General features: G+C 44.4%; 1 protein-coding gene and 1 pseudogene across 2 annotated transcripts in view; one reads left to right on the top strand and one right to left on the bottom strand.

Moving 5' to 3' along the window:
* fkbp14 (FKBP prolyl isomerase 14) overlaps nucleotides 1-58 on the top strand; it is a gene marked incomplete at both ends in the record, with an annotated part of 2,214 nt that extends 2,156 nt beyond the window's left edge. The window contains one exon of the mRNA XM_080532827.1: nucleotides 1-58. This exon is cut by the window's left edge and continues 101 nt beyond it. Coding sequence (XP_080388953.1) covers nucleotides 1-58 — 58 coding nt within the window.
* A 1,105-nt stretch (nucleotides 59-1,163) lies between these two features.
* On the bottom strand, nucleotides 1,164-7,763 carry LOC308158183 (annotated as a pseudogene). Its single transcript has 7 exons — nucleotides 7,692-7,763; nucleotides 6,813-6,945; nucleotides 4,868-5,033; nucleotides 3,797-4,474; nucleotides 3,455-3,590; nucleotides 1,528-1,629; nucleotides 1,164-1,234 (listed from the first exon to the last, which is right to left on the bottom strand). The product of its transcript is annotated as an uncharacterized misc_RNA (transcript).
* Nucleotides 7,764-11,423: the final 3,660 nt, after the last annotated feature.

The following is an 11,423-nucleotide window of genomic DNA, read 5'->3' as shown; positions in this document are numbered from 1 at the left end:
AAACGATGACGGTTTCATATCATCGAGAGAGTTCACCTACAAACACGATGAACTTTAACCTGTAACCCTCTGCCCTGTCCTGAGTTTTGTGGGGAATGTATGTTGTCATGAAAATAATTTGATCTTCATGACAGAAGCCATTGTGTATTGTTTGGTTAGGGTGAATGTGGTATTTTATTTAAGAGAATGTACTATACTCCTAAAGAGCCTTTTTATTTCACAAACTGGTGGAGATTGATTTACTTTTCTTTAAGTTATTCACTCCTGAAAAGCTTTTTGTGTTTGTGTAAGTATGTGGTATTTTCATCCTTCGTGTCTTTTGTGTACACTTGATACATAAATAAAATCCCGCCTTTTTAAACAAATCAAAACAATAGTGTTTTATTCACTGGCAGAACTCAACAATGCTTATCACGTTGTTCCAGTAGGTGGCACTGTCTGCTAAAGTGTTAGTGTTGATAATACAGGACATTTCTGACAAGGAAAATAAAACACAACAAAACAGGATGAGTATCACATACTTCACTCAAAGATTACACACAGAAGTAAAAAAAGACACTTAACAACAACAACAAAAGATAAATACATTTACATTTTTTCAGTATTTTAGTCATCACGACGACTGTAAATTGTGTGTTGTTCAGAAGGTTCGCAGTGTTGTTTCTTTTCATTTAACGTTTATTTATCCAGGTTAGTCTCCATGAGAGACATTTCTCTTTAGTCTGGTGTCTGACGAGAGACTGAGAGCACACACTAACACTCGTTATTTGTATTCAACTCTGTCATTGTCATACGTATGTGTGAATTGTAGGGGACTGCTTGTTGCAATCTAGTTGACATCGACCTGAACAAGAAATACACAATGGATATCATTCACATTAGAGCTTAATGGAGGAATTGCCTGTTTGTGTATGTGTGTGTGAAAGAGAGAGAGAGAGAGAGAGAGAGAAGGCACTGTGGAGACAGCCCTCCTCTCACGCACATTCAAAACATTCCACACTGGAAAAGGTTAGAAGTCACATACTGTAGTCAGTATAGGGAGGGATAGAGGATTTCAGTCTTGTGCGCGCACACACACACACACACACACACACACACACACACACACACACACACACACATGCCCAGAGACATCTGCATGGCCATAGTGGACTGTGGAAGAGGAGGTCTTCGGCCAGCTGCTTGGCTATGTCTCATCGGAGGTGTGTCCTGATCGGGGGGGGTTTAGGGGTCACTGTGGGGGAGGATAGAGGGAGGGGTAGGAAAAAAACTGATGAAGAACATCATCTTGACAAGAGCCCATTCTTCTGACACATACAAAAAGTACACCACACACACACACACACACACTTACACACCAGTGTTGAATGAGCAGACGGGCTCTTCATCTGGATCTGTTTTGCCCTAAAATGTTTTGCCTTATAGAACTAAATAGTTAGTAATGGCAACTCTGGATGGTGATTTGGGGGCCCTGTACCCTGCCTAAGAGATATTCAGACAGAACCCGCATTCACACAGTATCCACACCTCTGTTCTCTTTACTAGGATAGATCCGTGGATAGGGCTTGAACTCATCAGGAGGGGGAAAGTCTTCTATGGGGTGGAACTGAAACTTGGACTCAAAGTCATCTGAAAAGTTTGAGAATCAGAGGGAATTATCACACACTATAAAAAAGCAACATTGTTAGTCCAAAGCAGTCTCTTCATCTTCCTATTTCTCCCTTACACACATAGAGCATCTATCATTCTAGACACACTATGTGTTGTCGTGTGTGAGTTCCAACGCTATTGATTATGATCATTAATAATCACTGCGTGGCAACTTCCAAATCAAATACAACAGTTTCAAACGGGTTTAACTGAGTTTGGATAGCAATGTGCGGCCGATTGATTTTGGTGTGACAGCACTATATTTCTGCAGATGCCAGAAATCTTTAAAAAATCAACAATTGTTCCATGATTTCTAACACTACTTAGGTAGTTCAGGAGAAGGAGCATCACGCTAGAGTGATGAAACCTGACGTAAGACAATGATCATACCACTAAATGAAACAAACTTACGTCAGGTCTCGTCACTTTAGTCTCTATGACATCACTGTTTAGGTTAATAATCAGAACTGTTTGCATAGTGTACAACAGTAGAGGAGTCATGACATCATAATTGGTGGCTTTTACTGCTCTTAAATGGTTAAAGCAAGAAACCCCAATCCACCATTGAAATGGACAGATTAGACTCAACTAAATTTACCCGAATACAGCTGTTTAATGCTTAGAATACTTTTAAGCCATAACCATTTAAATTGGTATAGGTTATGTTAGGGTTATGGAGATATTTCGTTCTATTTTAGAAAGGCACAGTGTTTACACATGAATTGCAGTGCATTCAAATTGATATCTTTATCTTATTTAGGAAATACAACAGTTATAAACTATATACATTCACCGAACACTTTATTAGGAACACCTGTACACCATCTCATTCTTTCAGGTGGTGTAATGGTGTGGCACACTTTGGGCCTGTTAATACCAATCAATCATTGCTTGAATGCCACAGCCTATTTCAGTATTGTTGCTGACCATGTGTATCCCTTCATGGCAACAATGTATTCATCTTCTAATGTCACAAAGCAAAAGTTGTCTCAAACTGGTTTCATGAACATGACAATGAGTTCAGTGTTCTTAGGTGGCATTCCCAGTCACGGGTTCTGAATCCAACAGAAGACCTTTGGGTGTGGTAGAACGGGAGATTCCCAGCTTGAAAGTGCACCTGAAAAATCTGCAGGAATTGCATGGTGCAATCATGTCATCATGGACTAGAATCTCTAAGGAATTTCCAACATCTTGTGGAATCAATGCCACGAAGAATTGAGGCTGTTTTGAGAGCAAAGAGAGGCCCTACCCAGTATTAGTATAGTGTTCCTAATAAAGTGTTCGGTGAGTGTACATTCTTCTATATACACACTTCTACCATAGGTTCCTATTATAGCTGATTTAGAACTGGACCACAGTAAGATGGCTGCCAAATTGCCCCATTCCAGAGCATTAGGTGTCTATGACATCACCTATCTATTGTTCTATATCTGTATGGCTTTGAGCATCCTCACTATCTGTGTATGCTCTCTCTATGACATCACTGGCTATCACTCAATGTGATTCTCTATGACATCACTGCCTATTAGATTAGATTAGACTGCGTTTGTAAATTCACTCTGAGTGCGCCGGAGCACACACTGTGTTCAACGTCATAAAGGGACCAAGTAATTTGATTGGACAAGAGGCATTCCATGAGTGCTGATCAGATTTCCAGAGCGAATTTACGAACGCAGCCCTAGTGTGATTCTCTATGACATCACTGCCTATCACTCAATGTGATTCTCTATGACATCACTGCCTATCACTCAATGTGATTCTCTATGATATGTTGACAATGAGGTAGGCTGGGTGACAATCTCACCCAGGCTGTGTAGGTGTCCGTTCCTCAGGCTGGCGGGGGGCAGGGGGGGAGGTGGGGGGGGGTGGGGTGCGGCTGGACAGCTCAGTGGAGGGGGAGCGGGCCGGGGGGGCAGGAGGGGGAGCCAACCGCCCCACACCTGATTGTGAAGACAAAAGTCAGGGCAATATAGAACATCCCAATAAGAACCTATACTCTCAATGATATTATATGTGTGTGTTTTCAGATACATGTGATTTCTAAGTCATTTGCTACGTTTTATAGACTCCAGATTAGGTTGCCTGAAAAAAAGGATAGGCCTATCTTGGTTCAATAAAACAGAATAAACAGATTATACCCCCATACCTGCACTTCTGGGTACAGCTGGTGGGCGTCGACTAGGGGCAGTGCAGGGGTAGGAGGGGGGTAGGGGGGGCACCCCAGGCCGCATGGCAGGGGATGGGACAGGGGGCATCTTGGGAGGTGGAGGGGGTAGAAAAGATGGGCAGATAGGGGTGTAGGAGGCAGGGAGGGGAGGAGGAGGGGGTCCTAAAGGACCGTCCCGAAAGATAGGGAACTTTGATTCAGACGAGACGGGGGAGGGGGGCGGAAGGTAGAAGAAACTAGAGGAACTGTCAGGGAGAGAAGATGGTGGTACGGAGGGGGGAGGAGGAGGGGGAGGTGGGGTGGAGGGCTGTGGTATGGAGTGGAGGTGGTGGGGATGCTGAATGGGGAGCCAGGTGGGTTTGGTGACCTGGAGAGGAGGGGGCGGGGGTGGACATGTGGGGAGAGGGGGAGGTTTGCTGCTGGGTCGGTCCTGGAAGGCGGGAGGAGGAGGAGGAGGTGGGAGAGAGGAGGTGGGGGGAGGTTTACTGTGAGAGGGGGAGGGAGGGGCAGAGACCGAAGGGGGAGGGCGGTGGGCGGGACTTTCTCTCTCTGCTGGCCTGTGAGAGGGGGAGGAGGGTTCTGAGGTAGGACCGCTGTCTGGTGATGAAGGAGGGTTCCACAGAGGCTTCAGTCCCACACAAGAGCTAGAGCGAGAGACTGTGAAACACACACACACACACACACACACACACACACACAATCAAATAAAAGTTTATTTATCATATGCACAGGATACAGGTTGGAAATTAACAATGAAATTACTCACTTACGAGCTACCTCTCAACAGTGCAGTGAAATATCAAAGTTAAAATAACAACAAGACACAATCATACACTATTAGGCAATATGTGGTGGGCACAATACAAGTACTCAGTCAATAACAAATATTGAAGTATAAAGTAGCAGTGTAACAAGCAACACACACACACACACACACACACACACACACACACACACACACTACTGTTGATCAGACCCAGAGAAAGGTAGACAGACAGATAGAAAGAAAGACAGATGAAAATAGACACTGTATATATTGCAGAGACAGACCTGGGTTACGCTTGCCTGCTGTGTCTCGCTGGCCTGTGGGTCTCAGAGTGGGGAACCCCCCAGAAAACAGCCCCCCCTAAGGAGGGCGCCACAGGGGCCATTCCTCCTGAGCCTCCCTGAGAGGAGCCCACACTAGTAGACACATCCCGACCACTCACCTTGGGCTCTGGGAAACAACACACACACACACACACACACACACAGAGAGGGAGAGAGAGAGAGAGAGAGAGAGAGAGAGAGAGAGAGAGAGAGAGAGAGAGAGAGAGAGAGAGAGAGAGAGAGAGAGAGAGGGAGAGAGAGAGGGAGAGAGAGAGAGAGAGCGAGAGAGAGAGAGAGAGAGAGAGAGAGAGAGAGAGAGAGAGAGAGAGAGAGAGAGAGAGAGAGAGAGAGAGAGAGAGAGAGAGACTGATGAATGCCTAAATTCATACTGGTATTTTGCATAGTTCTGACTTGGTTCTCATAGTTCTCACTCTTCTTTGTAAGTATACTGACTTGTGTAAACTCACAACAGCATTTGCATTTTACTAAACATGGGGAGGGCATATTTCCATCCATGTGTTACTGTATGTGTTCTCCCCATATGCTGTAGGTTCCTGCTCCTTATCTGCGACTGGGCATTCCTTCCTGAAGTGTGTGTGTGTGTGTGTGTGTGTGTGTGTGTGTGTGTGTGTGTGTGTTTGTGTTGACTTTAGCAAGAGAATCCCAAGTGACCTTGAGTTCAAATATAACTCTTGAGGAGATAAAGGCCCGATCCCAATTCACCCCTACGGCTCCGTTTCCCCCCCTACGGCTCTGTGTTGCGTGTTCACGTTTAGGGTAGGGGTGTCCCAATTCATATTTCATCGAGGGCTAGGGGGAAGGGGGAGGGCTATCCACGGCTCCGTTTGGAGATTTTCAGGGACCACGTTCGATTCAGAGCCATAACCCTCGCTCCCAGGATGCATTGCAAATCATCTACAGAAATCTGATTTCGCTCTAGGCAATGCGGAAGACAACCACAAATGTAATTTACTTTTTCTGTAATTATTTTAAAATTATTAAGTTATCTTAAATTACGATAACCATGTTATTATCTTAGTTTAATGTAATTTCAATGCAGTATAGACCTTTTCTTTATAACAAGCATAACAAAAAAATATCGCTATTATGCCGATGTGCTGTGTCTAACGTTACAGGCTGATTTGTGCATGACAGTCGCACATATTTCCATGTCTAATGGCATATGACACCTCCTAATGTCATTTCAATGCATTATAGACCTTTTCTTTACAACAAGCATAACAAAAAAATCACTATTATGCCGATGTGCTGTGCCTATGCTTAACACCGATCTACAGTCCAGCGCATTTCGGGTTTTGATTCTCAGCAGTAGAAGACAATAATAGCAAAACTATTACCTGGGCACTTCCATTAGACTACAGAGAAAGACACCGGAGCACTCATATCTGCGCGTTTGTCACAGGGTGCCAGTCACCCTGTTCCTCTGCAACAAACGCGGAGATTATATGAGCGTCCCGGCGTCCCAGTCCAATGGAAGCGTCAGGCACAGCCTTCCCATACAAATACATGGGAGCGCGATTCACATTTCTGAGATGTACAATCCTGTTTATTTAGAAATAAATTATTACCTGTGGCGTTTGACAGCGGATTATGGATCATCTCTGTCCTACTCTTATACCCCTCTCCTCACTTTCATTCCATCTTACTTCTCTCTGACACACCAACCTATCTGTCTCTGTTCTTCCCCTGGGTCTCTTCCCCATCTCTCAAACCTTCCTGTCTCTCTCCAACTCCCCGAAGCAGACACATGTTCTCTTTCTCCCTTACTTGTTTATCTCCTCCATTCATATAAGAATGAGTCACTGTCACAGACAGCGGACCCCATGTGAGAAGTATTTAGCAATGAAACTCGAGACCCACACCAACGAACAGAAGGCGTTCTTACTGTCAAAGACTGGCCCGCTGCGGTCGTTGACCTGTGAGACTTTCTTGAGCCTGGCTCCTTTATGGATGTCTGCCAACAGGGCATTCCTGCCCCCCGCCTCACTGCCCTGGAGTCTAGGGGGGTCTGATCGTGACTGTCAGAGAGAGAGAGAGTGAGAGAGAGAGAGAGAGAGAGAGAGAGAGAGAGAGAGAGAGAGAGAGAGAGAGAGAGAGAGAGAGAGAGAGAGAGAGAGATGAGAACAACAACACCCCTACAGGAAATAATAATGAACCCTCATCAAACCCTCACCACGTCAACATGTACAATACACCCTCCTCTGTTGTCAACTTCAATACGACCCATATTCACTGTGGAATTTCAAAGATCTTGATCCGGAGACCAGAGGTCTAGTATGTTTCTATCTGTAGCGTTCAGAATGGCCAGTTGTATATTTCCATGTGAGTTCAGAATGACCAGTTGAAAATGTCCATGTGAGTTCAGAATGACCAGTTGTATATTTCTATGTGAGTTGTCCTACTTTCACAGGTTGTGTCTGCCAGTCGAGGAAACTCATTGAACATGAGAACACTGAGAGACTACTCTGGAAATATGACACCACAGTGCTACAGAGTGTCTGCTGTCTGTTTCACTGTGTGTGCATATACCTGTTCCTATGAGTGTGTGTTTGTGTGTGTAACTATACCTCCAATTAATAATGCAAATAACTGCCAGGTGGTTGACAGTCAATAGGAATAACGGGAGAGAGAGAGAGAGAGAGAGAGAGAGAGAGAGAGAGAGAGAGAGAGAGCCTGTGTGTGTGTGTGTGTGTGTATGTTTATGATTGTCAAAAAGAGTGTATAAGAATGTGTATGTGTGTTGACGCATTAACACAAGTCTTACCTGTGGAGAGGCAGCAATGGGTGGAGGTGGGGGCGGGGGTGCAGGGGGAGGGGGAGGTGGAGGGGGGGGCATTTTTGGCCTCAGGTACCTGCCGAACAGACCCAATAAGTGACCATGTGCTGACGATAAATGCATCAACTGACTATGATCATAATCCAACTACGGTGGAACATTTTCCTTCATAGTAGCGGCTTCTGTGGAAAGGGTCAAACTGACAGACCTTTTCCCCTCTCATTAGACAGGAAGTGCTTTCACCAGAGGACGTAGCAAACAGGAAACAACTAACACTCCTTCCTCTCCAGGGGGAATCTGAGATCCCCTTCCCACAATGCCTGGCGGTGGCAGCCCAGGGGGGCTCAGCAGGGAACAATGGCTTCTGTTGTCTGGGAAGTAGTGGTCATCTAACTGCCAGCCCCTGCTAGACCAAATGCCTTCCCCACCATTATGTAAAGACTGACTGGAAAACATATTAGGTAACATATTGAGTGTAGGCCTATTCCTCAGTAAAATGTGAGAGATAACTGAGGACAATATTATGCTGCAGAAACATCCTGATGTCAAAGAGGAGCAAGTAAGCTAACACCTCTCAAGGCTCTCGTGAAAAGAAAACTTCAACATAGTCTAGAATTGAATCCTCCATGGGAATCCCTTAAAGGAATCCCTTAAAGGATCACTTTTTGGTAAACAGTGGAATGATTCTGTTGGGTATCCCCTCTCAATTTCAATGACAGACAACAAACAATTGACAAACAATGGCAGAAAACAGTCTTATATTTGGAGTTCTGATGGGATATGACATAGGCCTATATAAAATCCCAAATGTTTATACGAATCCCAGATTGCCCCTCAGTGGAATCCTAAAAGGGACACCCTAACTTTATAACATGTACACAATCTGCAGATAACACATACTTGGCTCTGTTTGGAACTATGCTCCTTAGCAACACCGTAACGTGACATGCAGAACAGAACCTGTTTTTGTTGTCAATGTTTTGCAAATGCATGACATGAGGCCTCTCAATCTTATTTTAATTGACATGAATTCCAGCATTTCAGCGGTGGCTGTGTGCCTGTGTTTGTGTGTGTGTGTGTGTGTGTGTGTGTGTGTGTGTGTGTGTGTGTGTGTGTGTGTGTGCGTGCGTGCGTGCGTGCGTGCGTGTGTGTGTGTGTGTGTGTGTGTGTGTGTGTGTGTGAGTGTGTGTGTGTGCTTGTTGGCAATTGGCATAATATCCTAGCTATCTTTCTATTTCCATCCACATAACTGTGTCATGCAGCTTCAATGGCACTGCCACAAAGTTGCCCTCTAAAGCCAGGCATTTTGGCTGAGCATTTTACTGGAACAACAGGGACCTAAATAATATGTGAACAGTAACCCAGAACTTTAAGGGTACACAGTAGTCACTTTGTGTTGTCATTTCGAGGTAATGAACCCCCTGTTCTTTTTTATAAGGAGGCTGAGCTACAGCACTGATCTCGGCAAGCAGCTGACAGCCGCAACTGTTCAACCAACCCAAACAAACCCCCTCTCTGCGCCACTTCTCACCCCCTCCACATAACTGTGATTGAGAAGGCTAATCCTAAATACCACGACATGCAAGTGAAACCACACTAGTAGTGCAACTCTAAATAATCGCCTTATTTTCCCTTATCTGTGTTCGGCGACGTGCAGAATCAATGAGGTGAAACGTTTGATCAGTGTTACTATGACTTCCTTATAACCAAGACAACACCGCATTCGAAGTCCCATTCGATAAGAAAAAAAAAACTTTCCCGTACCAGGAAAGGCAAGCATTCATTGTTGCTGTGGCAACAGCTCGTGAACTTAGAATTATAAGGTTCTATCTCCGTTTAGGGTAGTTCAGAGATATTGAGCGTCAACGTTTTTACATTTCATTATGTTTGGTGAGATGGAACCTTTGTTTTTTTTATGAATTACTAACTCAAAAATGTCAACATTTAAAAAATAACACCACACAGGCATTAATAAACACCTAATGGATCAGATTATGTAAACAACTCAATTTTGACAAAAATGGAGATAGAACCTTATAATTCTAACGTCACGAGCTCTCAAAGCAATAAAAAGGAAGGTTGTCGGGAAAACGCTTTCTGATTCCAACTCGGAAAAGCATACCATCATTCCAGGAAAACATTCAAATGAATAGTGCAACAATAAATGTATGTCCAACAATTACCAAAGAGGCTTAATGGGGAAATAGCTATGATAGGCTAGAATCGCGATAGTCTTCACATAAGGCCCGTTATGCGTTGAGTAGTCTACTTACCTCTATGGACTGGCAGGAGCCGCCAGTGGCCCGAGGTGGTCTGTCTGTCCCGAGCTGGAGCGCACCACACTCTGACCCGGCCGGGAGATACTGTTACTGACGTCTTGCCCGAGCTATTTTTAGTTAAACGAGGAGGACCGCCACAGTTGGCAGAACCCAGACATAGCAATGTTGTTAATTCGGTTCTTGGTAGTTAGACCAGCTGAAAGAACGAGTTTGACAAGTAAGAAATTCCGTTGATCAAGTTTAGGTTGAGGCTACTCAAGTGGGAATGCTGCTCCTTTGAAGTTTCACAAAGTTTGCTAATGATGACAGTTCATTCAAATCAATTAATTCCGACGTTCAATTGGATGCAGTGAACACACGAAACTAAGTGTTCATATTAAAAACATAATTATCTTTGCATAGGGTGAGTGTTCCTCCTCGAGTCGTTGTTGACGCACAGTCCCTCCCACTGTGGTCGGCCGCTGCTTGCGAGGTTCGCGGCAGGGGGACTGCGCGAGGCCACACCTTCGTGACGTTAGAATTATAAGGTTCTATCTCCATTTTTGTCAAAATTGAGTTTTTTACATAATGAATTAATGGACTTTATTGTCATTGCTACAGTACAGGTACCAAACAACGAAATTTAGGAGGGGTGGCTCCCCTGGTGTTAGGAAAGGGGGGGAAAAAAACTTTTAAAAAAATCACAAGAAGGGAAGGAGCTGGTTTACATAAATAAAGGCTATGTACACTATCCACTGTACTATACTGTACAGATAGACGACTAGGGTTGTCATATTGCACAATAGTATTATTTCACATTTGTTTAAAGTGTCACAGTTTGCAGGCTTGAAATGTACATGTTTGTGCCTCAGCACTACACCTGATTTTTTCAGGCCAGCAGCTGCCATCAATCCGTCCAGACTGTCCAGGGCCCAGAACTTAGGTCTTTGCTGTGTTCAGGGCCTGGACGGCAGAACCCAATCTGATCCATTAGGTGTTTATTAATGCCTGTGTGGTGTTATTTTTAAAATGTTGGGTTTTTTGGGTTAGTAATTCATAAAACACAAAGGTTCCATCTCACAAAACATAATGGAATGTAAAGACTTTGACGCTCAATATCTCTGAACTGCCCTAAACGGAGATAGAACCTTATCATTCTAAGCTCACGCCTTGTTGCTTCAGACTCACTCGTTGCCCAATCATATCAGTGCCCAATCATATCAGTGCGCGCACAACGAGGCCCGAGGAACTGTCCCATCACTAACACCTGCCGTCGTGTCCGTGGGAACTTGGGAACAGGTTTTGTTGAGTGTGGAAGTTAGTAGGTGTGTTCTTGCGGAGAAATATATGTGTCGTCCGTGGACTTTTCTGTGACAGGGGCTCTTTGTGCATAATTCCACCTCCAGTTTTTTCTATAAAAGACTGTAGGCCTACCTTTGTATCTATAGACAATTGTGATAAT

The sequence above is a fragment of the Nansenia antarctica genome (genome assembly GCF_963989245.1).
Source record: "Nansenia antarctica genome assembly, chromosome: 5".
Taxonomy (NCBI): Eukaryota; Metazoa; Chordata; class Actinopteri; order Argentiniformes; family Microstomatidae; genus Nansenia; species Nansenia antarctica.
This window is presented reverse-complemented; position numbering and strand designations above follow the sequence as displayed.